Genomic DNA, 27,967 nt, shown 5'->3' with positions numbered 1-27,967 from the left:
ATACCCCAGAGAGCAGTGGTAAGAGATGGTGAATGGTGCCATCTTCCGTCCCGCCCTCCATCCCTTCTCGTTCCAAGCACTTCTTTCCAATTTTCATACAGAGAATACAGCATCTACTGTTTTCTCCAATCCCACAGACTGTAAGTCACATTTTTTTTGCACGTAACAATTCCATTCCAATAAAACAATAAATGATTCAGATATTCCATGGAGTTTTATTTTTTAAAAAGCATTTTCCCTGTATGTATTTCTATTGAATCCTAGGTACAGATGCCCAAGGGTGAGGGGGTAATTGCTCTGAAGTATGACTAGGAAAGCTGAAAGGGTATCCCTGGAAGGCTCTTCCAATTGGCAATGGAGATAAAGCTCTGTAAAATGAACTGTCTCTCCCCTCTCAGGTGTTGACTTATGGGGAAAATAAACAAGAGCTTTGCCTTCCTTCTTAGTAATAATGGCCGAGAATAAGTTGCCCCCCCATTCCCCCCCACCCCCCCGAAGTCCAGAGAAATGCATCCTGCCCAGGTTTATACTACACACATGTTATTTTCAGGTCACGAGAAACAGTCACATCCGCTTGTAAGTTCACTGGCTCAGGTAAGCAGACCATCTTTTTACTGAAAGAAAAGAGCAACAAGAGGGTATGTCCTCAGGGCGGGTTCCTTTTGGTCCCGCCTAGGAGAGAGGCCTAGGAGTTGTATGCTCGTGTATTTCCAGGATGTTGGGTGAAAGAAGTCTCCAGTCGTCTGCTATAGGCGCCTACTTCTGTCCTCCAAGGGCCCGGTAAGACTCATACTACAAATGCCTGCTAGAAACAGGGTAAAGGGGAAGGGCAATGTGACCAGTGGAAGCTAAGGAGGAGGGAAAATGCAATTAGGAATCTTTATTCCAGTGAAATCTTATATAGAAACCAAATGAATATATTAAAATGGAGTTCCTTATATTGAAAAAGGGAGGAGGATTTAAAGTCCACCCTCTTTGGCTTCCTAACGTCCCCAACCTAAGATGGCCCTGCTGGAGTTTCCGGAAAACCTTGAGTCTTTGTCATCTCTGCATCGAAGAAGCTAATCACTGTGATGAAATGACAGCTCAACAGGCATCACATCTAAGGTCAGGATTGGTCGTCCGTCGTGGGTGTGCCTGGGGCGGGATGGGTGCTGGGCTTACTTGTCATGGACAGGCAAAGGAGCAGTGCAGAGCTTCCCAGCAATGGTCGTCCGGTCTTTTCTCCAAACCCGATGGGAAGCCTGCAACTTGAGGTTCACTTGGTGTATCTGGCACTGAGGGTCGGGGTGAGCGAGGACTCCTTTCCCCTGCAGTTGCTGCTTAGGTCTGCAAGGAAAAAGGGGAGTCAGTCGCATAGCATTTTTGGTCTTTGCTTCCCCTGGGCTCCGATGGGGCCTTGCTGTTAGCTGGAAGAGTTAGCTCCTGGAAGGTGGGGACCACAGTCCTTTGTATCTTCCCCCACCAGCCCCTTTGCCCACACACCCACAGCTTTGAACATTACTCAGAAGGTATCTGTTGACTTTTGAAAGGAAACAAATGGACACTGCAGCAAAATAGTAGCTCTGGGGTTTTCACGTCTAGGAAAAGGTCCCTCATTCTTAGATTCCTAGTTGGAAAAGATCCTCCCTTTCAAGTCCCCCAGCCTGGAAATGGAGCCCTCTTTTAGGACATTCAGAGAATTTTGTGTGAGGGCTACTCTAGTTTAGATTGAGCATGAATGTGTGGATGGGGAAAAAACAAACAACAGGTCTTGAATCCAGACAGAGCTCGGGGTGGAGTCCAGGTTTCTTCCCAGCTGTGTGACTTTGACTCTCACAGCCCTAAGTCTAAACCCCAGCCTTCCCCGTGCTAGCGAAGGTCTTGAACCACCAGATTTGGTCACGTTGACTAAGCCTGGGGGCCCGGAGTGGAAACAGAATCCGGGTCTCTCTTAACCCATCACCTTGACCTTGCCCCTCCGAATCCCCACTCGTTTGCAAGATTTAGGTGCCGCTTTGGACTCATGCCCTCTGGAGATAAAGATGGAGGGAGGAGTATGAAGTGATCAACCTAGAGACTGCGGATCCCTAGACAAAGGCAAGACTCAGTGTAGAGGAAAGAGGCCTGCCAGGGGTGTCGCCAAGCTTGGTACAGACCAGGCCCACCTCACAAGCCTTGAGGGCGTCCTGTGGGGGAGCAGGGAAGGGATTTGCCTCCAGTGCCCTGGTCTGTCTGCCAACCCTTTCCAGTCCTCTCTGGGCTCAGAAACAGCAGGGATTGAGCGAAAGAGGGAGAGGGGGCGTGGCATGGTGTCCTTTTCCGTTTTGGCCTCCGCAGTGATGAAATGTCTTCTCTACGTATTTTTTAACCCAGGGTTAATCATATAGTTTGTTTTTCTCTTTTGAGGAAGGTCCTGCGTATCACTTTGTTTAAATCTCTTTTGAGGAAGAGCCTATAAAACTTTGTTTAAAAAGCTGTTCCTTTTATTATACATTTCAGAAGTGTTTTGAAATATTTCAGAGGAAAATAATAAGAAAATTGCTCACTCTGAGAAGTTGCTTGGATTGGAGGAGCTTGCAAACTAGGAGTATGAGGGATGTTGTGGGTGCCCAGGTAAGTTTTCTAATTAGAAGGAAATCTTGGGGTTTCACGAAGCTGTAGAAAGTAGGGGAAAGACTACACACAAACACCCTCTCCCCTTTTTTTTTTTCCAATTTCTGTTCTGCAAGAGATAAAAACCCCAAGGAATTGAAGATAACCATGTCCTGAGAGCCTTCTTCAAAAGAGAAATACAAATCTCTTGGGAGAGAGAAGAAGGAATCTGAGGCTGTCCATTCATGTCACTCAGGGAGCCTTTACAAGTATAGCTGTTCCCATCTAGCAACCCTCAGTTTTTCCTCTAAGCTGAAGCTGAACAACAATGAATGTCAACTACAATTTTATATACATATATAGTTACAAGAAGCGGAGCACAGCATTAGGAATAGAGACGGTGGAAATGTAATGGCTCTGTGCGATGTCAGAGGGGTAGTGGATGGGGGGTGGGGGTTGGGGGGTTGACACAGTGTGAGGGATATAAATGATAAATGTCGAACCATTACATTGTTTTGTGCACCTGAAACTTATTTAAAAAATGGTAAAAAAAAAAAAAAAAAAAAAAGTCTAGCTGTTGAAGCAATGCCCAGAAACTCGTCTGTGATTGGTCTGGGTGGGGTTTGGTGGCAGTTTTCAAATCTCTCCAGGTGATACGAATGAGCATCCAGAGTAGTGTGTCACTGTCATGACTCCTGCCAGTCTTGGCTTATCTACCAATGAGCTGGAGAGGTGATGAAAACACCTTTCTAGGAGTAGTACGACCTTGAAGTGATCTAAGCAAAATGATTTAGCTAGAATCTGCAGGGCTCATGCAGACATCTGAAGATCTGTGTTGGGGTCCCACGTGCCTGCGAGCCTCGCTGTGTGGTCTTGGTGCGGGAGCCCTTGTTGGAGGCAAGGTGTCTGGGAGCCAAGGTTAGTGCTCCTCCCCGCAGGATCCTGTCTTCCCTGATAGCACCGTTAGTGTGTGCAGCCTGAGAAATGTTTCCAAACCCAAATCCGACCGGGTCACTGTCCAGTGTCTCCACTAACTGCTCTCAGGATAAAACCCAAAACCCCTAACCTGCCCTTCAAGGCCCGGCTTGGTCTGGTCCCAACGTGCCCCTCCAGCCTCCTCTCACCAGGCCTCACTCCCCGGCTGCCTGCTCCTAGTGTCCTGTTCTCACTAACCCCTGGCTTGGGTCACTCCTGCGTATCCTTAAATCTCTACTCAAGCATTATTTCCTTGTACTCGGTCAGGCTCCCTCATCCATGTTCTCAGAGCACCTGCCACTGTTGACAATTATGCATTTGTCTCTGAGCACACTGGTTATTTTCCTGTTTATGCTCCATGTATTCTCCTGCAAATCACATTTTTCAGGCTCCCCGCCAGCAATTTCCAGAGAGGTGTGCACAGAGGCACGCACAGGTGGAAGACGCATTGGGCAGTGATTCCGGAGGGGCTGCATTTCGTCCCCGCCCCCAACTCCTGCCAGCTCTGTTCTGTGCTCTGTCAACACTCCACCACCCCAACCCCCTTCTGTCCATCTAGACCTGGGTTGGGAGTGGCTCCTCCTGTGGCTGATTTCTACATTGTCTCCCCCATCCTCCTTTTGGGTGTTCAGCTCTCCCAACATATTTGTAATTAATTCCCTGAGTTAAATTCCTTCTATTGGTCCACCTGGCTTGGGCTCCGGTATCCAGTCTGGACTCTGACTGAGACAATGACTTACCTAATTAGTCTGTTCATTAGTAACTAACCAATTGCTTTTTAAAGAAACATGTACTGCTCAGTTCCTCTCCCTTGCCATGCCAGTCTTGTGATGCCCTAGAGTTGAAGTTCTCTGCCCTCCCACCTCGAGCCTGGTCCCAACCAGCTACTAGACCAGTGTGACCCTACAAGGCTCAGACCCAGTTCCAGAAACTGGCACCACCCAGCCTCAAGCCTGCTGGCCCTCACCTTGCACTCATTTGCTGACTCACACTGTGCCTGTTCTTCTATCTGGTGACTCACCTAGTACTGCCCCTCTGCCCAGGTGTGGGTGCTTCCCAGGCCTGGGCCAGCCCTCCCTGGGCTGGTGGCTGAGGCTCTCCCACATGCTGGCATGCCTGATGCCCCCTGCCTGGATTCCTGAGCACTGCTTCCTATCACAGACCCAATTCATGTGTTCTCACCACCTGTTGAGACACCCCATCACTGCTGCCTGCCTGCCTCATCTGCTTTTGTCTGAATACACTGTGCTTGGACGCTGAACCTGGGACAGTTCTCCAGCGTGTGTGTGTAGGTGCATCTGTGGTAGGGTCTGCCTCACCCCCACCCCCAGCCCAGTGGGCTAGGCTCACCCAACAGTGGTGACACAGTTCCTGTTCTGGTGCGCGCGTGTGTCTGCGTGTGCATGTGTGCGTGTGTGCCCGTGTGTGTATGTGTGTGTGAATGTGTGTGTGCATGTGTATGTGCTCGTATGTGTATGTGTGCGCGTGAGTGTGCGCGTGTGCGAGTGTGTGCACGTGCGTGTGTGCTCACGTGTGTGCGCATGTGTGCACGTGTGCGTATGTGTGCATGTGCATGTGTGTGCTCGTGTGTGTGCGTGTGTGTGCATGTGTGCGAGTGTGCGCATGTGCGTGTGCATGTGTGTGATGAAAAGGCAACTATGTCCTAAGGAGAGGCCAGTCATGAGGGACCCCTACTTACATGGTGATCTTGACCGAAGAGGTGACATTGCTGCTAAGGAAGGTGACCACGATCCTGGTGTCCTTGTTTCTTGGCTCCTGCAAGTGAAACTCCACGAGCCTGTGATGCACTAGGAAACCAAAGCAGAGCGGGCGACTAGGCCAGAAGTCGGTGAGTGCAGTCCCCAAGAAGCCCCAAAGAGCAGCAGTGTAATTAGGAATCTTGGCTCTACCTCTTAGTAGCTGTGTGACCTAGAACAGATTACCTGTCATGGCAGATCCTCAACTTCCTCAAGTGTAAACTGGGGAAAATGAAAACCAATACTCCACAGGTCGCAATGAAAATGAAATGAGTTACTACACAGAAAGTCCTTAGTGCCTGTGCCGAGGAAGCATTCAATGCGTGTTAGTTTTTATTAGTATTTGTAATGCTAGCTGTCCCGCTCCTCCTTGTTTGGTGACATTATCTTGGTGGTGTGATTCTGAAAAAACCCAAACAGATCTATGTTATACTAAATAATTGACTCACAAAACATAGCAACCACACCATCATAGACAGTGTCAGGGAACCCACTAGTGTGCAGGACATGACTGGTCCCCTGCCTATGGCAGCTGGGTACCTTATGGCCTCTCCTCCCTCCTGGGCAGCAGCGTGGACACTGGGGCTGTCAGAGGCGCTGTCATCAGCGTGGACTGGGTGAGCAGCCTAGATCACAGTAATACCCCTGGGAACTGCTGCCCCTCTGGCAAGAGAGGTTAAGGAGCACAGCCTCCCTAATGCCCCATCTTTTCCTTATGAAGGAAACATATCCCTTCTGTCTCTCTTTCTAAGTGGTTCACTATGGGATATAGATGGTTATGGTGATGGGCAAGGCTGAACCGAATGGGTAACTGCAGTGTGGGGAGAAAAGGCTAACTTACATAAGCTTTAGGAATTTCATTCTCTGGGCTGACTTTGATATATTATATCGCTTCTTCATTGATCAAGAAAGTTTCCTAAGGTTCTGCTTCCTTCTCTACATTATCTGGAAGCCCCAGGAGGGCCAAGTCTGCCAACATTGGGTCGGTGGGAACTGGGAGTGAAATCCAATTTGTGCAGCAGTATGACATGGGAAGCAGCACACAGAGCCCTGGACGTTTGAACACGAGACCTGGATCCAAGGCCCAACCCTGCTGCTGACCTGCTGTGTTGCCTTGCCTAAATCACTGAACCTCTCTGTGCCTCAGTTCCTTCATTTGTAAACAATAACCCTGGCATCACCACATAGAACATGGCAAGGATTAAATGAGGTACTAGAGAAAAAAACACTTTGTGTGAAACATTGTTCTACAAGGGAAAAGTAATATTGTTAGAAAAATTATTCTTTGGAGAAGGTTCTCTGCTCTGCTGGTGCATGCCTGGCAGAGGTCAACGGCAGCCATTGTCTTGGTAAGCACAGCTGCGGCCCAGCCCAGAGCCATGACGGCCTGGGAGTCGGTGAGAGCAGGGAGCTGCCCGCTGCTGGCACCACCTGAACTACCAGGGGAAGGTCATACCGCCGGAGCAGCTTGGATGTTCAGAACAGAAAGCTCAAAGCATACAAGTAAACACGTATTCGCACTGGCTTGTTTCTTTCTGTGCCCCTCCGAGGGTTTTGAACAGAAAGGACCATGCTTCTGGGGGCAAGGGAGGGGGATCTCCCAACAAATACAAAACAGTGGGAAAAATTTTGGCTGCATGAATCTATCTCAGCAGAGACCTTAAAATGCCTGTAACTTTCAAATGCTCCCCAGGCTCCCTGCAGCATGTATTTCTAGCTGTGCAAACAGGAAGGAGCCAGTTCAGGTTGCCGCGAAGAATCAAATCCAGGTCTGTGTGACCATAGAGTCTGAGCTTTGGGCTCCTTATCACACTGCACCAGGCCTTCTAGTATTAGAAAGGTATGGCCACAAAGATCCCTTCACCAACCAGACACATGTGGATCAGAAAATCAGTTAGAATTAGCGTGGTCATATCATTTATCATCCTAACCAGCATACTTTTGTCCTGTACACACAATAACAAGCATAATTGCAGGATAACAAGCATAATCCAGGAAGTAGAGTCACTCTAGTTAAGGAACAAATATTAGGTTGGTGTAAAAGTAATTGTGGTTTTTGCAATTATGTTTAGCCTTTTAAACTGCAATAACTTTTGTACCAACCTAATAGCATAGGGAAAGATGATGGTTCAGCCAGTACTGCACTTCACAGATTCTAAGACATACTTTTCTCTCACTTTTAACATTTTTCACAATCACTGGCACCTTAGCTTCAATGAAATGCAGTGGTTAGAAGCAACGGTGAACAGATGGAATATATATGTGAAGGCAGAGAGTATTCCTCAGGGACCCTGACCTACGAGGGCTACCAAGGTGGGAGACACATGGATGGGCAGCAAGGAGGGGAGAAAAAAGTATGCAGGAAGGAGGAAGCCAGGGGTACTCCCAAATAGCACTCTAGAGAGAACCCACAGTGGAGGGCAGATTTCCACGGTGGGTGGGGAGGAACGAGGATCAGTATATAGACAGGAAGACGCTCCCATGTCCTCATCCATAGGAGAGTCATGGGTTGAACTAGCTTTGAAGGTTCTGGTTTTATCTGAGACCAGCAGCAGCTCTGCCCCACCCATCCCATGACATCTATGCCCCAGTCCTTCACCTCCCACCTTGGCTACCATGCTGGGCTGCACACAGCCCAGGCTGGAACCTGGACTCTGCTGGACTCAGCAGAGATGCGCCATTCACTTTTCCCCAGACTCACCACAGTATGGAGCCCTCGAAGTGGTCAGCAGGTAAACTCTCACTTCCTTGGGAAGTGGCTCTATCTTGACACCACCTTGTTCCACCAGGCCTAGAAGTCAGAAGGCAAAGACAGTCGAGCGCTGAGGAGGCCGTTTCAGGGTCCCATGGCACCCAGCCATGTATTGATTAATTAATGCACCCATTCATTCTACAAACAACTGCACTGCGTGCTCATTATGTGCCATGTCCTATGGTGAGTCCCAGGGTACATGCAGCTCAGTCTGGTAGGGATAAACCACAAGTAAACAGGAAGTACATTGTTCAGATCATCTGGCCTAGTCTTAGGAGGTATTACTAAGAAATTTGAAATTATACCTCCAACTTGCAAAACAATCGACATGACAGTTGCTTAAATGGCATTTGTGTCCTGTGTAGTAGGAGCACAGGGAAGTGTTTGACCTGAAGAACAGTGGCTGACAAGTTGGGGAAGGGCATTCTGGGCAGAGAGTACAGTTCGGCAAAGGCACACCAGGGGAGGAAACATGAAATACGCTTGGGAGTACAAGGAATTAGCATCCCTGGGGTGTTCAGTGCCAGGGAAAGGGCAGTGAGAGACGAGGCTGGGCACTGTGTGAAATGGATGTTATACCAGGCGTTCCCATCTGGGGGAAACCGTGATGTACGCCCAATGAGTAGGAAGTAATGTTGGTTTGCTTTCTTTTGGGAAGCTAGCCCTACCATTTAGTCAAGCTGGTTTCCATTTCATTCATAGAAAGTAATGACAAGTGGCTGCTGCTCTGAGTGGCAGTCTGGGGTGGGAAGGTGGAGGGGAAGGGCTGCAGAGGTTTTTCTGGAGCGCTTCATCCTGGATAACCCCAGGATGCTCCTAGCAATGATCTGCCAGGTGAGTGGAGGCCAGATCCTTCAGCCTTCCCAGAGCCCTTCTCCCCAGACTGGCTTGGATCATCCAGGAATGTGCCCAAGCCGACCAGCAATTGGGCACCTCTCCAGCTGGCACCTGGGCACCGCAGCCTCACACCTCTAAAGTGGGCCATGTGTGCCATTCTTGGGGACTCCCCCACCACACCTTGATTTAGGGTCTCTCAGGAGTCTGAGGATGGCTGCCCAAGCTAGAAAGACCTATATCAAGCATCCAGTCTGCAAGGTGGAGCAGGGGCTCTCGACTATCCCAATGTTTCTGAAGCTGGGGAGGGACTTTGTGTGCAAAGAGTGTGTGTGCAGAGCAAGTATGGCAGCAGGTAGCAGTATAAAGAGTGAAGGGTGGGACATAGAGGGCCCAATGCCATCTTCCAGGTGAGAAGAGGCTGAACAACTCAGCGGTTAAATTTTCTTTACCCTAGTTAGGTACATTTCTTGACCATAAGAGATCAGGAATTAAAGAGGTGACCACTAGCAAGACTTGAACTTTCGGCAAATTGTCAAAGAAAGCCAAAGGGGTAGAATTTACCGATCTGTGGACAGGAAAGCAGAAAAGGATTAAAACAATCCAGACAGTGTCCAGCAAGGAAGGCCTTGTAGCTGGTACAGGGAAAGGCCATCAACGGACAGGAAGTCTCCAGGGCGCTGATATAAAGGTACACAGCCCTCATGTGATCACAGATCAGATAACTGTAGCCTGAGAAAGAAACAAACACAACCAAGGTTTCGTTTCAAGCCAAATGGAAACTCCCTCATGCTACTTACTGTAAATCTATTGAATTTTATATTCCAGCAAGCTGTAAGTACATGGGACGTCCCCTGAGCCACATTTAAAGAACATTAATGGAAGGAAGACCCTCTGTGGCCCACACTGGCTGGGTCAACCTGAAGGCTGATGGTGAATTCTGACCTGCGTGAAGAAAGCTGGGACAGCCAGGTTGGTCTTGGCCTCCGTTGACGTAGTAGTCCACGTGTCCCACAGGAATCCGAATACCCAAATCTGAAAGGAGGCAGAACCCCGTCACCTTCTTACTCCGGGGGCATGTTTTCCAGGTTCCACAGCACAGTCCACTGGCAGCACAGCCTGAGGTGTGCCCTTGGGAACCTACCCACTCTCTGTGCTGAATGGGTGCCCACCTCACTCCTAAGTGCTGTGAGACTGCAGAACTAGCCTTTGGTTTTCTAAAGGGGGTTTCCCACGCTGAAAGGAAGCAAAGAAGAAGAAATTCATAAGAGGACGCCATATTTACCTGATAAAATCAAGAAAAATATCCCTTAACATAAGTTTCAGTAAATCAATAAATGTTATAAGCTTGGTAAATTTCTTTGTGGAACAGTTTCTCTTTTGCTTCAAGTAATAGTTCAGATATATATGTTTGGAGCCACATTTTCACATTCTCCCACATATTTTTGTGCTGTCCTGACTGAGCAAAATGTGACCTGGCTACATTCTGAAAAGATGAGTTTGAGAGACTATATATTTCATTTTATTATTGTGACTATATCTGATGCCACAGACTGGGTCAGATTCAGCTGCCAAAGATGCTGATTTTCTCCATGTCATCTATCATTACTGCAAGCAATTTATTGTGTATTATTTGTTTAAAGTCCTCTATCCAGGGGTTAAGCAATGACCTGGAAGTTATCCTTGACCCATCACCTGTCAGGTCAGCTCGACTTCCAAAATATATTTTGAATCTTTTTTCTTGTGTCTCTACTGCCACCACCCTTGCCCAAGCCACCACCATCTCTCACCCAGACTGTTACTGCAAACACCTCCTAATGTACCTCCAGGATTGCCTTAGTGCCCTCCTGCAGTCCATTCTCTGCATAGCAACAACAGTAATCTTTTAAGGAAATCCAGATCACTACCCTGTTGTCATTGACTCACAATAAAATTTAAAGCCCTATGAGTTTCTGTTTCTTTCTTTATTTGTTTTGTTCCTTTGTTACTTTCAGTTTTATATCCCACATATCAGTGAAGTTATATGGTTCTCGACAGACAATAGTTTAGTGGTTACCAGAGGATAAGGGGGGGGGGTGCTGGAAGCAGGTAAGCGAGGTCAAATGTATGGTGATGAAAGGAGAACTGACTCTGGGTGGTGAACACACAATGTAATATATAGATGAGGTAATACAGAATTGTGCACTTGAAACCTATGTAGTTTTACTAACCATTGTCACCCCAATAAATTTTAATTAAAAAAAAATATTTAAACACCTTGCCATGGCCAGTCTAGTCCTGCTCCCTCTTCTTCAACCGCACTCAGTGCCTCACTCACTGCACTCTGTCCTGTCCCCACCCATGTCTGGGCTTTCATTTTGACTGTCTTCTCCACCGAGGCCCCACCACTTCCGACTTTCTTTTGGGCTGTCCTCTCCACCTAGAACGTTGTTCTGTCAGCTCTTCTCACAGTTGACTCATTCACATCTGCAAAGTCTCATTTCAAATATCATGTCTTTGGACAGACTTTCCTCAATAATCCCATGGGCAGTCGACACCCTCCATCTCATATCCTTCAGATACATCATCACAATGTAAAATTATCTTGTCTGTTTACTTGCACATAAGGTCCACAACAGCAAGGCCTTTACCTGTGTTTTTTCTGCTGTATTGCCAATAGCAGCACAGTATCTGGCACATGTGAGTGCCTAATAAATATTTATTAAAGGAATAAATGAATGAACGCTTGCCCAACTAGCCTGTAAGGTCCAAGTGGGCGAGGACCTTATTTGATGCCTTGTTTACCGCGGTATTCTCAGAGCCTACTAGCTCAATAAAGATTAATTGCATAAATAGAATGATTCATTTTGCCTTTGGCCACATTAAGAAGAGGCTCCAACTTTGAAGGGCACTGAGAGGCCTACTTCAGCTAAATGGGGACCAAATTAGCTACCTATTTGCCAAATTTAGGGATGAAGGAGTTAATCTTATTAATTAACATGGTTAATTAACCCAGCACCTAAGCAGAGGCCTGTGGGCTTTGTTTTCCTATCTGTGAGATTAAGGTAGGAAAGGGGGTTATACAATATGACGGCTTGAGTTTCTTCCAGAATCATGAATCTGTGAGTGTTGGATGCTGAAAGAAGATTTCTGACCAAAGGGAATGAGACATGGACATCTCTCACTTGAACTTCTGATAGGGACAGATGTTATTTCTTCTCACATCCACCACGCTGAACATGGGCCTGGCACAGACTCATGGGCATTTGATATGCAGTCAAAATGAGGAGGAATGACCACTCCCTTTCCCTGCTGGTCAGAAGACCTTAATTTGATCATAATGGATTCAGAGTTGGGGGTCTTTCCTGTGCCTGTCACTACTGGAGAGAGGAATTCTCATTCTTCGCTGGACTGAAGGGCTGGGCTCATTCCCCTGGAGGCCTAAGAATCTTCCCCAGAAGTAGAATGCCCCATTCCCCTGGGGCCAGGCACATTCACCCTGAAAAAGCAGTATGACTTTCCCATATGTCAGCCAGCAGCAGTGCCCATCCTGGCATTACCTAAGCATAAGGTTTAGTGTTGAATCAGAGAATGAGACTTTGGTCCACAAATGAGAAATCTCCTGCCTGCTGCTGGCTAAAAATTGAACCGCTCATCTCAATGATCAGAAAATGACAGAGCTGGAGGAGACCAGCAAGATGCTGGGAAATTCCTCATTATGCAACAGAAGCTCAGAGGGAGAGGGAATCTGCAGAGTCACATGGCTATATGCCAGCTCCCTATCCCCTGCCCTGTGTGTATTCCCCCAGGAAGGTCCCCCCAGCTCACTGTCAGTGTCTGTGTGGATGGCTTCCACAAAGAGGGCGTCTCCAGGGTCTAGGCGCTCCTCCAGGCTGGCTCTGGTATACTCCGGTCCAGCGGGGTCCAGGCCTGCAAGGACAAACTGATGTGAAGGCAACCTGTCTTCTCAGCCACAGGAACCTTCACAGATCCATTGCACACCTACTCTGGAAGCCCTTCCAGTTCAGAACTCCCCTAAAAGGGCCCAACGGTGGCGAATTAGCTCAAGACCCCCATACCTAGGAACTCCCATTTTGTTGTCTCTAACTTCCCAATGACCCAGGTTCGCTGGCTCTAAAATGAGCTTGATAACACCAACCATTTGGTAAGGGCTAATGTGAGTAATACCTGTATTAATCCTCATGTAGTACTAACAATAGCTATAATTTTTTGAGCAGTGACTATGTGCCAGGCCTTATCCTGGGCAGTTTTACACACTCTAGCACTCACAAGAACACACTGCAGTAAATATTACTATCCCCATGTCTTTGTTGGATCCCTTCCCTTCCTCCCAAAAAGCTGACCCAAAGACAAGGATTTAAAATGCAAGGGGCTTATTTGGAAGATCACAGGAAGTATGCTGCGGGAGTGGGAAAATGAGTCATAGAATGAAGGAAAACTTTGATGAAGGGATTTCATCACTTTGGGCACTCCTTCCCACTGGAGCCCCTCGGAGAGACTCTGTAGAACATGACTCAGAATTGTCATATTGGAGGCTATTTGCCACACAAATCTAGCCCATTGTTGACTGAGGGTAGCTCCTGAAACATAAAGCATACTGTGCTTTTGCAAGTATTTAGCACACTGTTTAAAAGTGATTTCCACAGAGGGCCAAGGAGATATACGCTATTAGAACCCATTTTACTGTTAATCTAAAAATAAAAGGCCTTTCAAAGTGAAAGACAACAAGCATTTGTTTGAGATCAAAAAGAATAGCTAACCAGGATTTTCTGGTCAAGAGGACAGAGGACGTGAGTGAGGTGCTTGCATCCTCTCACGACCACATCAAAATTACACTAACCTACAGAACAACCATTATGGAGAATCGCCTGAAGTCCAGCTGAACAGAAGTCCTACAACTGAGGACATCAGTCTGGTAGTTATAATATCTGCAAATTTCTTGTTATCTTGGCAGACAGTTCTTGGGGACACAATGTTGCTTTAGGCCCAGTCCAAAGGTTATTTTGCCCCGTTTTAACATTCCAAGGTTTGAAGCATAAAATGTGCAAGGCAGTTCTTCTGGGATGGCAGCTCAGACTCCATTTTAAAGTGACACCATCTATTATTTTTTTACATTATAGATGTAGAAACTGAGGCATAGAAAGAACTTCATGGCCTCTTACACTGACATTAGAGATCATACAGTAATAACACAATACCATTTTATGCAAAAGGGCCCCAGTAGCTAAATTTTAGTGGTCACAGATGATTCGATCATAACACCAAAGGCTCCACAATCCCCTCTGCTTGCCTCAGCAAAGGCATTCCAGGGTGTTCTCTCTCTATCTCTAAACCTAGGAGGATAGACAGGGAAGAAAGAGTGTTACCTGTAATCCATCCCAACTGGCCTTTGTAGAAATGTCCCACCATGCCCCCAACGTGGGCCCCCAGGCTAACACCAATGATGTGGACCGCGGACTCCGACACACCCAGCGCCTACAAAGGGCATTGACAGTGAATTGCATTTGGGCTTCACAGGGTCACACTTTCCCCTGAGGCTTTAGCAGCAAAGGGCCCTGGCTATGACATACCCACCATACATGCTTGGCAGGGAGAGTAGATTTTTCATCTCGATAATCCCTTGCCTTCTTCCTGGGCTCCCCACCTTGAAAATCCCCTCACTTTCCTTTTTAGTGCCCAGGGTGTGAGTCATGCCCACAGCCATTCCTTCGGAGGGAAGCCTGAAGCCGACCACTGGCACACCCGCTCTGACACACAGAGCACAAGTTACAGAGGAGGCGCGGGACATTAAGAGCGGTTCCGTGATCTGCCCAAAGTCAGCACTGGAAGTGGCAGAGCTGAGATCTGAACCAAAGGCCGGCAAGCCACTGGGGTGGCTCTGCTTCCACCTTAACGCTTCCCCTCATGTGTCGCTTTTTTCCTTTTGACCCCTCTCCCCTCCATAAGCAGCCAAAAATCACCCTGGGCTTTTCTGCGCCTACCAGGAGTTTACTGAGGAAACGGGAGATCTCAATTCCCAGCTTAACCACGTTTTCCACGGCTGAGTAGTAGACACCGGAGGCCCCATACACCCAGTCCACCGCAATCACGTTCGCGTCTGCTGACCGCAGAAGGGCGCGGACGAATTTCCCAATCCAGGCAGGCTTTGTTCCTAAAGCCCTAGACACCGGGACAAGAAAGTATAGGAAAATGATCTGCCAAATCCATTGCCATTGCCATGGAAACCTCTGTTAACAGACTCAACTCAAAAAAAAAAAAAAAGTCAAAACTAGGGAAAGGAAATGGATCTATGGGCAGTAAACCACGCAGCACTCTGAGTATGGGGAGGACATAACCCCAAAGTGAGGCCGGCTCCTGCCTGCACACATGGAGCCTCTGTGTAAATTATAATGGGGTGCTTTTTGTCCAGGTGGATGCATCCTTGTGCCAGGGCTGAGAACTCAGGCTGACGTCAGCCCCACCAGCCCTCAGGCAGGCACCTCTGTGTGGTGCACAGCTGTACACATAGGCACCAACCCTGCTTCTGTTACTTGCGGGAAAGAAAAGATAGCTTTGTATGACAGAGGTAAGATTTGCCATCTTAATTCTCATTCTAGAATATAGGCACTGTCCTTGGGCATGTTTTAATTTATTTGTGCATTTGTTCACTGCTTCATCCATTCAACAACATGGGCAAGGCAGTATGCTAGGTGGTTTGCGAGAAATAGAGAAAAGTAAGATATAGTCCCTATCCTTTTGGAACTTACAGTATAATAGCACTTTTCTAGGAAAACGAGAATGTTAAAAAAAATGTTTTAGAAAATTTTCTTCCCTAGCGATTGGGATCAGGAAAGAAGTTTTCTCAATGGCACATAGTACAGGAACAATGACAGCATGCTTATAGGGACAGAGGAGCACAGACTGGGCATGTGCCATGAAATGTGTCTGGGGGGGATCTAGGAGCACACAGAGTGATGAGCTCCCAGCTCTCTTAGCTATCACTGGGTTGGAGGTACACACTCAGCCTTGGATAGAGGCTAAATGTAAGACTTGCTAGGGGAGAGACTTTGGTACAAGAGTGGGGAGGGGGCCTAAGGAAAGAGTGGTTGGGTCCCCAGAGTCTAGGGATTTGAGAAACAGAGAACCCAGAGATGAGGGAATGGCGATCCTCTGGGCAGAGCCTCTGTGCCCACTTCTTCATCGAGTGCCCCAACTCTAGTTGTCTACAGAGCTATTTCACCGCATTCTCTCCCTCTTTCCTCCAGGCAACCTTTCTGTTTCTGGCCTTGTCAGTGGGCTTTGGAGAGACGATACTGGAAGGAAGGATGGGGATTAAATTGAGACTCAGTGACTATACCTCACAACAAAATTTGGACTATAGGACATCAAAGAAATTGAAGAAGGGAAGTGCCTAGCTCCTGAGAAACATTAGCCTCTGTGTATGATGGAAGTAGCACCCATAAGCAGAAGTTTCTTAGATCATAAAATCAGGGGGAAAAAGGAAAGAAAAGGAAATAAAATCCTAGTTAAAAACGCCATGTTATTACTCCTGAGTGATGGTGCAAAGCCTGTGACTTCATTGGCTGAGATGACTCATACCCCATGCTTCACGAAAGAAAGGATCACTGAGACCATCTCTACCACCTCCCTTGTATTCCAGTACGGAAACCACGTCTCTGTGTGCTGGAGTGATTTTTCCAGATCACATATATTTACGTTGGAGAGTTTGTAGACGAGGACTGAGAGGAAGAGATATATGATCAGCAAGAATGAACAACATAATGTGTGTTCATGTTGATATGAGACACCTTCGATGACAGTAGGAAGTGAGGGATGGGACATGGGACAGTCGGTAGATCCATTTCTCCTCTTACTGCCCCACTAACTTCCTGTGGTTACTTTCTAGTTCTCAGTGGAGGCGATTCTATTGATTGGTTAGCTCCCACCTGAATCCGTGGATAATTAGTTTGGTTCCCAGAGTGGCATTGAACCCGGAGCGTTGGATGTCACTACTTTCTTCAACTAGCTTCCCACAGCTAGGATCCGAATGGGTGAAGAGGAGAAACTGGACTTTGAGATTGGTGCCTTGGAGGAGATTGGCATTCTGGAAGTCAGTGCACTTTGGCTGCTGGGTAGGAGATGTATCTCCTGCAGGAAAAACAAAACAAAACGAAACAAGAAAGATCCAAGGTGAAGTCATCTTTTCTTAGAAGGAAGAAAGCTGCTCTTGCAAAGAAGAAAGAAACAGGGGCTTACAGGCATTATAAATCAGCCTAGTGCAATAATCAGACTCATTTATTAAAAGCTGCATCATTCCTAAAACAAAAATCTGTGAATAGTTTTCATACCTAAAGATAAAATACAGAGATAAATATAAATATTGCTCAACTAGAGAAGTTTAAAGGCCACGGTGAAATGGATATTGTGATGGGCTAAACTGAGTCCTCCCCATAAATGCATGTGTTGAAGTCCTAACCCCCCAGTACTTCAGAATGTTGCTGTATTTGAACATAGGGTCTTCACAGAGGTAATTATATTAAAATGAGGCCATTAAAATGGACCTTAATCCAATACAACCGGTGTATTTATAAGAAGTAGAAATTTGAACACAGACACAGAAGAAAGATGATGTGAAGGCACATGAAGTTGATGGTCATGTAGAAGCCAAGGACAAAGGCCTGGAACAGATCCTCCCTCACAGCCCTCAGACGGCATCCGCCCTACTGCCACCTGGATCTCAGAGTTCTAGCCTCCAGAACGGTGCGTGGATAAGCTTCTGTTGTTTAATCCACCCAGTCTGTGGCAGTTTGTTATGGTAGCTCTAGTAAAAAAACACATATTTCTAAAAAGAACCCTGGGCAACAAAATGAGCAGTTGCCCTGGGACTAGGCTCACTCTGGTCTGAATACTCCAGTCCAGCCTCATCACTTCTTGTCCTTACAAGCAATCCAGAGCCACTCCAGGGCCTCCCATGCCCAGTCCATGGCTGCCTAGCCAGATGTCAGAGAAGAAGCTTAGCAAGCTATACCTTCTCTACAGCACCCCACAATAGATACCTTTAAACAGAATGTTTTATGGTCAAGGTCATTGAAGGTCCTTTTAAAATAATGAACCGAAAAAGGCGGCGTGAAACGCCTCTTTTCCAGAGAGCTGAAAACCTGGCCCATCTTCAATACCCAGCATCCCACCCCCATGTCCGCATCTTGGTAAACAGGTATGGCACCTGATTCCCAGCACAGCTCACAAGGAGGGACCAACATGAGCAACAGACACACACTAACGCATGACACACGGCCCCAGCCATGGTGCTATTAGCTGCTACCTCACATTACTGCCATGGGACAAAGCCACTTACAGAATCGGAGGAGAGGTCCAGAATGCAGACTTTGGTCTGCATGAAGAAGACAGCAATTTTAGTTTTCTGGAATGGTAACCTGCCTTCAGAGTTACCTGGAGAGCACACACACAAAAGGCACATGGGTCAGGGGTACACTGGGATGTGATACCATGAGTAGATTGTGAGAACCCCACCCTTGGAGAGTACTGAGGTACACCAGCGGTGAGCCCCAGACATGGTCCCCAAGCCCCTTTGCATGTCCCTTCTGAACAGCTAGGTCATGAAGCCAGTCTGAGAGTACAGCCCGCACGCTCCTCATCCTACAACTTGAGCTCCCACAGTACACAAGAGAGACAGATGTCTGACTCTCCTACCTCATCTGCCTTCCCCAGCTGCTGGCTTTTTAAAGAAAAGATAAAAGGACTCTGCCCAAGAATGAGACTTGAACCACAGAAATGAATAAATTTGCTATATCGGTCATATAGGGAAGCCTGCATCCATCAGACAGAGAATTAAGACTCCTTTTAAATGAGCGTTGTACGTCAGAATGCAAGGCCTAACAAATATCAAAGAATCAATATCATCCAGACATTATCTAAATAAAATGTAATCGAATTATTTTAAAATGCATTTGGAGATTTTCAAAACCCCTCTTGGGTTAAACAACAATCACAATGGAGACTAGAGAATACAAAAAAACCAAATGACAATAAAACCAATTCATATAAAAACTTGAGTAAAGTAGCTAAAACAGCGCTGGGGGTAGATGCATCACCTTAATGCAAATATCAGGAGAATAAAGGGAAAGATATAGAGTAGGTAAATTAGTCTTATAATTCAGAAAGTTGAAAAAGCACAATACAACAACTCCAAATAAAATGTACGGGAAAAACTATAAAGGAAATAGTTGAAATTAAAGAAAATGAAGAAAACGACATTGTTAGCAACACAATCAGGGTAGTTACTCAGGCCCATCTTCTTGGAGACCTCTCTGACTCTTCCCTGTCTCCTACCCCATATGCAAACGGTGAGTGAATCCTACTGGCTCTCTCCTCAGAACAAGATATTCAAAATTAAACCATTCTTACTACCTATACCAGTTTCCCCCCTTCTACAAGGGATATGTTCCAAGACCCCCAGTGGATGCCTGAAACCATGGATAGTACCGAACCCTATATATACTATGTTTTCTCCTATACGTACATTACTATGATAAAGTTTAACTTATAAATTAGGCACAGTAAGAGACTAACAAACCATAACTGACAATAAAATAGGACAATTATGACTATAGGACAATGTACTATAATAAAAGTTATGTGAATGTGCTCTTTCTCTCCTTTCTCTCTCTCTCAAAATATCCTAATGTACTTTACTCACCCTTCTTGTGATGATGTGAAATGATACAATGTCTATGTGATGAGATAAAGTGAGGGACTCAGAACAAGATGCAATTTAAAACCTATGAATTGTTTATTTGTGGAGTTTTCCATTTAATATTTTCTGATCGTAGTTGACCATGGGTTACTGAAACCATGGATAAGGGAAACTACTGTACACTGTTACCGCCTGGTCCACGCCACCATCATCTTTCAAAATTATTGCCATGGTCTATAGTAACTACTTTTCCTGCCATCACTCTTGGCTCCCTTCAGTCTATTTGCGACACAGTAGCCAAAAAAGTAAGTCCAATCATATCACGCCTCTGTGCTAAGGCCTCCAAGGCATTCCATTTAGAATCAAATCCAAAGTCCTAACAACGGACTAACCTCCAATAGCCCTTTGTCAGTCTGACTGCTGCCTCCTCTGTGTCCTCTTAGCTCTTCCTCACTCTAGAAAGGCTCCTACCTTAGGTGTTTGCGCTGGGTGCTCCTTCTGCCTGGAGTGTCTCCCCCCAGACATCTACATGGCTAATTCTTTCCCCTCTTCCAAGCCATTGCTCATCAAATGTCATCTTCTCTCTTCTAATCACCCTATTTAAATTGCAACCTGCCTGTCGTCCTCACCCCAGTTCTCTCAGTCTTCCTTACCTTGATCTATTTATTTTTATCTCAGTCATCACACTCTAATCTACTATGAAATTTATTAGCTTCTTGTAAAACTTCTTGTATATTGACTTCCTTACATTAGAATATTCTTTCAGAGGGGGCAGAAATTTTTATCCATTTTCTTCACTCTACTGCCTAGAATAGTACCTGCCACACACAATAAAAACCAAAAGCTAGTTCTTAGGACAGAATAATAAAAACTAGATGTACTTTTGATAAGACACGGTAAGAAAAAAAGAGGAAAATCACAAGTAAACAATATAGAGTACAAAAAGGGGATATATTTACAGTAGATTTTTTTAAACCATAAAAAGCATGTTTATACCCACCCAAAAGTTAAATATGCAGCTATTTTTCTGAAAATGGATGAGGCCCTAGAAAAATATAGCTTACTGAAACTTAGTTAAGACAGAAAAAACGAAAATCAAATTTGAAACTGCAGCGTAAAGGAATTAAAACAGTACTTTTAAATCTATTCATCAAAGAACTCCATCAGGCCAGACAGTCTTAGAGATGTTCTCCAATTCTTCAATTATCTTACACATACTGTTTCAGAAAATAGAAAGGGGAAGAGAGAATGCAAACTCATTCTATAAAAATAACCAAAATATCAAAATTGAAAAAAGATAGAAGGAGAAAGGAAAACTAAAGGCCAACTTTACTATTAAACATAGACATGCAAACCCTAGATAAGATATCAGAAAATCTAAATCCATCAGAGATAACAAGAAAAAAAATCATGGCCAAGAGGAGTTTAATCCAAGGAATGAAAAGATGGTTTAACATTAGAAAAAGTACTAATGTAATTCACATGTAAGCAAATGAAAGAAAAAATAAAACTATATGCTCATCTCAATTGATGCAGGACAAAAAAAAAGACTATGATAAAATTCAGTACCCAACACTGCTTAACATAAGAAAGGGTATCTAGCAAAAGCCTACAGCAATGATTATATTTATTGGTGAAACATTAGATACATTCCATTTAGAACTGGAAACAAATGAGAATGACTGCTATCACTACTTCTATTAAATATTGTACTGGAAGTCCTAGTCCTAGCCAGTGAAACAAAACAATAAAATGAGATAAAGTTTAAAAAGAAAAAATTAAATTTATAAAGAAAAGGGGGAGAAAAAGTTGCCAATATTTGCAGATGATAAAACTGTCAGTCATTTAGGAGTATGGAACATGGCACAGGGAATTCTGCTCACATACCCACTGCCCTCAACCACCACTCTAACCAAACAGTAATGACAGATGAATATCAAAAGAGAAAAAAAATCTTAGACAATTTCAAATCGAAAAATAACATCTCCACGAATAAGAACAGAAATTCAAAACGGTGCTGGGTTCCAGGTTTGGGAGAAGGCAGTGATAAGAATTCACCTCTGTGAAGTAAGTGGGATGCAAAGGTGCTCCCTGTCCAGTGTAGAAGACCAGCACCAGGCCCACCGGTGGTAGCCAGTGGTGGAGAGGGACTCCCCAACTCAGGAAAGGAAGCTAAAAACCAAAACAATACTAACAAAAAATAGCTATCGACTTTTTACCTGGGGCTATAGCTTTGTTTAGGGAGGCAGGATGGAAAGACAAGACCTCACTAACAGTAGCTGAGACACTCATCTAACTGGAGGAGAGAGCCTGAAGATTGGGGGCTTAGGGGGAGATAGACAGAGACAGAGAGAGGCCAAAAACAGACTTTTCATTAAAAATTAAAATAAAACTAATTTATGTTGTTAGAAGTCAGATAATAGTGATCTTTGGGGAGGTAGCGACTAAGAGGGGATACAGAGAATGGGTTTTATGATCCTGGTAATTTTTAATTTGTTGGTCTGGATGATGGTTACACAGGTGAATTCACTCTGAAAATTAATTAATCTGTGTATGAATAATCTATGTATTTTCCTGTGTTGTACTTAACCTGTGTTGTGCTTTAATAAAAAGTTTACTTTCTAAAAGCCTGCAGATAAAATGCTTAAATATATAAAGAAATCAAATGTTTACAAAGATAGTCAACATAACCAATAAGGGAATCATAATTCATTGCAGGTGAAATAATATTTTTTTAAATCCTTTGATATAGACTTTAAAATAAGTATGCTGAGAATATGCAAAGATAAAAATAAAGACAGAGCATAAAGAAATTATGAAATAAAAACAGGCATAAATTATACAATAAGATATATAGGAAACAGTTAATTAGAAAATTGGAAATAAAAAAGAAAGTCATTAAAAAAGAAACCAATACTATAATGTCTAGTATAGACATAAAAAACAACTTTTTAAATATAAAAGTGCAGTTAAAAAGTACAGACAATAGATGGAGAGGCTCCAACATTTATCTAGCAGTTGTTCTTTAAAGGAAGAAAATGGAAAAATGTTCCATAACAAAGAAAAAGATATGAGGTCTCTAATCAAAAATTATACTCAAGGTAATAAACAAGATAAAAAAATGAATCTATACTACGCAGATTATAGGATAATTGCAGCATATCAAGGATAAAAAGATATACTTAAAAATTCCCAGACAAGAACTGACTCTGGATGGTAAGCACACAATATGATAAATAGATGATGTAATACAGAATTGTATACTTAAAACCCATGTAACTTTATTAACCATTGTCACCCCAATAAACTTTAATTTAAAAAAAATTCCCAGACAAACGCATTGGAAAACTTAAAAGAAATGGATAATTTTCTAGAAAAATATAATTTACTAAAATTGACTCAAGAAGAAATGGAAAACTCAAATAAATCAACTAGCATTCAAAAACTGAATTGGTAATCAAGAGTCTTCTCTGGCCCTAAAATACACTAGAGCCACATGGTTTTATTTGAAAGCTCCACCAAACCTTTAAAATACAGATAGTCCTTATCTTATATAAACTGTTTCATAGAAGAAACTTATTCTATAAGATTATAATAATCTTAGTATCAAAACCAGACAAGGGCAACACAAGAAAGAAAATAATAGATAAATTTCCTTTAGGCACATATATGCAAAATAATAAATATAAAAAGAAATGTTGGCAAATCATATCCAACATTGTATTAAAAAAAAAAAAACTACCATGACCAAAGGATTTTAGTCCCTGATGATTTTAGTCTGATTGGGCTAGTTTGCAGGGTTTAGAAAAAAATATGAGAAATTATCTTTACAGGACAATTGCTTAAACAAGACACCAGAAGCAGAAATGATAATAAGAAATAAGAATTAAGACAACAACATAATGTTATACTATTTTTCCTATTGATTGAATATGAAAAACATTTGATATTACAGTGTTGGCAGTGAGGTAGAGAAATGGCTATGCTTACAATGGTTATAACTTCTTTGCAGGGTAATTTTTCTCACATCTATCAAAAATGTAGAAGATATAAATCCTTTCAGATCTAGTAGATAATATATAAACAGCCATTAAAAAAAAACTGCTCTGGGGCCGGCCCGGTGGCTCAGGTGGTTGGAGCTCCATGCTCCTAATGCCGAAGGCTGCCGGTTCGAGTCCCACATGGGCCAGTGGGCTCTCAACTACAAGGTTGCCGAGTTGGACTTCTTCACTCCGGCAAGGGATGGTGGGCTCCGCCCCCTGCAACTAACAATGGCAACTGGACCTGGAGCTGAGCTGCGCCCTCCACAACTAAGACTGAAAGAACAACGTGACTTGGAAAAAGTCCTAGAAGTACACATTGTTCCTCAATAAAGCCCTGTTCCCCTTCCCCAATTAAAACAAAAAAAAAAATCTTTATAAAAAAACCCCAAAAAACAAACTGCTCTGTATGTTGATATGGAAGGATATCTCTCTCCCCCCCCCCCCACATACACACACACCAAACACACACAAATATACTGGGGGTGCCAAAACAATGTATAGACATTTTAAGAGATGTTATCTATGCTCAAGCAGTAGTTCGCCGTAATCAGAAGTGTCTGGACGCTGATGGTAACCACTTTGAGCACCACTTGTAATTGCAGAAGTCAAACGTGACTTGCATTCATCTTTTGTTATCGGTATATACTGAGTATTACAGTTAATACAGTTTTTTCCTTTCTTAAAATGTGTGTACATTTTTTTGGCACCGTGTGCGTGTGCGTGTGTGTGTGTGTGTATGTGTGTGTTTATATTTATATATTTATATGGAGGTCATGTTATACATACACACAAATAAATGACACATGAATCTAGGCAGCACCTTTTAAAAGCAACCCATTAATTAATGCAGATCGTGAACACATACATGCAAACTTAACTGGAGCAGGGAAGGGGTGCTGAGTAAAGGAATGAAGTGTTGTAAGGAAGGTCTGAATCATGGAAGCCCTCTTGAAAGATGTGAAGAGCTAACGAAAAGGTAGTATGAGCTACCCCAGGCACAAGGAATGACACGGTCTAACGCTGGGGAACGAGATTAAATATCTTGTGGAGATGATAGAAGAGCAGTCTGCTGTTGGGACCAGGGGGAAGGGAACTTTCCAAGGGTGGGGCCACTGCGGTGGGGGGCAGGGCAGTGGGTATCTTCACTAGTCAGAGAATCTCAGTTCCACAGGAGGGTTTAGATTTGCTATATTAAGCAAGCGGAAGTGGTGGGTGGGGGTTTTAATGGGAAAGGTAGAATTCAAATAGCATCTGAGGGAGGTTGTTTTAACCATCATCAGCGATTAGCAGGGACTAGGTTGTCAGTGTCCTGCCAGGAGGGATGACAAACCTGAACTTGAGTTGGGTCAGCAACAGCAGAAAGGGCATCTAACAATCTCGAAGACAAAATCATTGTTAGTTTGGAAAATTTAAATTTAAAAAATTTTTAAATGAAAAATATATCTTGGAACCGTGCCTATTTACAGGATGAAAACGAATCACATTTTGGAGTTAATCAAATCTTATTTTCTCATAGTCATGCTGGCTTGTGCAAAGTGAAAAGGAATAATGAGGATTTCAGAAAAATCAGTAAAACAACTAGAGAAAGTTCAGTTTTTCTGACGTAAGAAAGTGCCCTGAGTACCATCATTCCCATTATGATTGTAGGGCTCTTTTTCCCTCTTATAAATTCATCTCAGAAGAGAGAGGGTTTTTAGGGGACCTTCCAATGGTTACTGCATAAGTAACGGTTTGAGAGAGAATCATTCCACCCAAGGCAGAAGCCCTCATCTTACCTCCACTCCCAACACTGAGCCACAAAAGGAGCCCCCACAACCAGAAGCATCGCTCCCAGAGGTCTGAGTCCATCGCTGAGCTGAATGTCTCCGAGCTGAGGTGAAGCCGACCCCAGTGCCAAAAAGATCACATAATCCAGCCTTTCAGAGTTTTGAACATCAAACACCCACTTGGTTTTCACTCCTACTAATCATTAACTGGCTTCATGACCTGTAAAAGAAAAAATAAACTCTCCCTATTTGCTTAACCTCCACAGTTGTTCAGTTTCTTCTTTTCAATTGAAAATACTTTTCTTTCTCCTTATTTTTTTTTAAAGCAGGGGACATTGAAACACATTGTCCTTCCTCTCTGAGGCAAGCATCAACAGGAAACTATTTCCTGTACCTCTCCCACTTCCCATTATAAACTTAGTAAAAAACCAAAGCAGAAGTCTTTCATCTCTGTGTGATCACAAAACACTTATTGTACTGGAATTATCTGTGGACATGTTTGTCTCCCTAGGAAGACTGAGTGATTTGCGGGCAAAGACCTTCTCTTTTCATTTTTGAATCCCCAGTGCCTAGCAAAGTGCTGTGCCAATAGTAATAATACATGTTTAGTGTACATTTAATAGGCAGAATGGAAGAAGATGAAGTTTGTCCCTGGAGAGCTCCAGCCTGTCATATTATCGTGGGGCTAGATGTGAAGTCAACCTCTAAAAAGAGATGTTCAGCTTCTTAAATTCACAAAGAAACAGAACGGTACAGAAAGAAAATGACCTATAGAGACGCTGTTCCTAGAAGTGGCAGAGCTAGCTTGGAACCAGGGCGTTTCCAATGTACCTTGTGGCCTCTTCACCGAAAAGAGTGGCAGAAACCACAGAGAGCTAATTCTAGGAAGGTGGCGGGGCGGGCAGAGGATAGGATACTTGCTGCCCAGCTCCTTAAATTGTGACACATGGCTATGAGGAAGAAAACTTTCCAGCAGGGCCAGTAGCAACCTTTCTGGGTAATAGCGCTATGAAGTGAGTACTGCCTACAAATGTGTTTTACATGGCTTTAGGGCATAGAAAGGTTAAGTAACTTGTACAAGTTCATGCAGAGTTGAGATGTGAAGCTGGAAAAGCTAGCCCCAGAGGCCATGCTCTGAACCACTGAAGCCGACAGCAACAACCCCTGAAGAGAAATCGGTACCGTGCCAATGTGGTTGTGTAGACCTGTCGAAGATGAGAATAAAATGATTTTGGAGGGACCAGCTCTTCCCCTCATGCATATGATCCCACTGATAAAGCATTGCTGCCATCAGGAAGGAACATGGCAACAAATAGGGCACTACTGGAGACTATTCTGGTATCAGAGACCAAGCGAGGCGCATTAATTAGTTCAGGTCCTCAGAGAAGAAGGTGCCAGGATGGCATGAGAGAATTATTAGGGATAGCACTTGTGAATAAGGGAAGCTAAAGATGGAAAGGAGAACATTTAGACTGTGATGCAGACCTGACACCTGTGAAGGAGAGGGGAAAGGAAAGAAAATCACAGAGGAAGAGACTACCCCAGCCCCACTCTGCTTAGTCATTAGCTGGGGTCAGTCTCAATACAAAGACCGAGGGAAGAGACAGAAGGGCAGCAACTGGGACCGTGAAACAGGTTCCCCACAGCAGGAGACTGAGAGCTGCATTTTCATGGCCATGCACACCAAGGCCAGAGCTGGTCCACCAAGCCAGTTATTCCAGTATTCTTTGCACGTGGCTTTAATGCACTTTCCCTTTCACATTCATCATCTAGTCAATGCTCTCCAGCTCGAGTTGAAGTGGTCCGATCCAGCACCATCTGCCTCAGAAGCATCCAAGGAACTTAGGACGGATTCTTGGGCCCAAACTAGACACACTGAATGAGAATCTTTGGGCTGGGCCCAGGACTCGGCAGTTCCAGCAGGTTACACGAGGGTTGTATGCATGCCAGAACCACTAGCCTACTCTTAATTCTCACTATAGCCATCTCCATTTTACCAGTGAGGAAACTGAAGCTTAGACAGGCCAGTGGCCTGGAAAGCACTGCTTCAGGGGTGACATATTTTAGGTGAGAATAGAGAGCTTTCTACCAGAAGACACTGCGGGAATTCCAATTTATATTCAGTGTACGTGGTATATCTCCCCCAAGGAGAATGTCACCCTCAGGGGGGCAAAATTCTGATCCGGTTGGCTCACCCCCAGCGCCTAGCACAGTGCCTGTCACATAGCTGTTGCTCAATAAATATTTGCTAGTCTCCTGGATTCAGGGCTGGTGTGGAGTAAGAGACACTGGGAAGTCTGCCTCCATGAGAACGGCCTCCAGTGGAAATCATCCTGCTGGAGATTCATGTTTGCTCAAGGTCATGTTTCCCAGTTTCATTCATTCAGTTCTACCTTCCCTACTCCTGCCATATTCACTTACCACCTGCACTAACACTTATTTCAAGTTTTCATTTATTTAACTTCCATGTGCTGGCATTGACAATGGGAGATGGCTGTCCCTATACCACTCAAAATGACAGGAAACACTGGTTTGAAGCATGGCCCTCTATTTAAAGTACAAACCTCTATTCA

General features: G+C 44.4%; 1 protein-coding gene across 3 annotated transcripts; it reads right to left on the bottom strand.

The window, feature by feature from the left end:
* Window positions 1-201: 201 nt before the first annotated feature.
* On the bottom strand, window positions 202-25,767 carry PLA1A (phospholipase A1 member A). 3 transcript variants are annotated; one of them, XM_033134030.1, is made up of 11 exons: window positions 25,404-25,764; window positions 16,818-17,019; window positions 14,874-15,051; window positions 14,259-14,367; window positions 12,700-12,801; window positions 9,838-9,927; window positions 9,457-9,624; window positions 8,008-8,097; window positions 5,249-5,357; window positions 1,165-1,329; window positions 202-614 (listed from the first exon to the last, which is right to left on the bottom strand). In XM_033134030.1, exons 1-11 carry the CDS (start codon window positions 25,474-25,476, stop codon window positions 530-532), a joined length of 1,371 nt encoding a protein of 456 aa, XP_032989921.1. In that variant the 5' UTR covers window positions 25,477-25,764; the 3' UTR covers window positions 202-529. The 3 variants fall into 3 exon arrangements, with proteins under 3 accessions (XP_032989921.1, XP_032989930.1, XP_032989939.1); XM_033134039.1 differs by lacking the exon at window positions 9,457-9,624 and having other exon boundaries at window positions 25,404-25,767; XM_033134048.1 differs by lacking the exons at window positions 16,818-17,019; window positions 25,404-25,764 and adding an exon at window positions 16,065-16,800.
* Window positions 25,768-27,967: the final 2,200 nt, after the last annotated feature.

The sequence above is a fragment of the Rhinolophus ferrumequinum genome, chromosome 2 (genome assembly GCF_004115265.2).
Source record: "Rhinolophus ferrumequinum isolate MPI-CBG mRhiFer1 chromosome 2, mRhiFer1_v1.p, whole genome shotgun sequence".
NCBI lineage: Eukaryota > Metazoa > Chordata > Mammalia > Chiroptera > Rhinolophidae > Rhinolophus > Rhinolophus ferrumequinum.
Note: the sequence above shows the minus strand (reverse complement) of the source record. Positions and strands in the feature narration are given on the sequence as shown.

Bases quoted from the DNA above. Each gene is read 5' to 3' on its own strand.
- PLA1A (XM_033134030.1), bottom strand. From the start codon at position 25,476: ATGGACTCAGACCTCTGGGAGCGATGCTTCTGGTTGTGGGGGCTCCTT. The intron at 15,052-16,817 runs GTGGGAGCTAAC...CCCGGTGTCTAG, and splicing joins CTAATTATCCACGGATTCAG to GGCTTTAGGAACAAAGCCTG. The intron at 12,802-14,258 runs GTAACACTCTTT...TTGTCCTTGCAG, and splicing joins CCAGTTGGGATGGATTACAG to GCCTGGACCCCGCTGGACCG.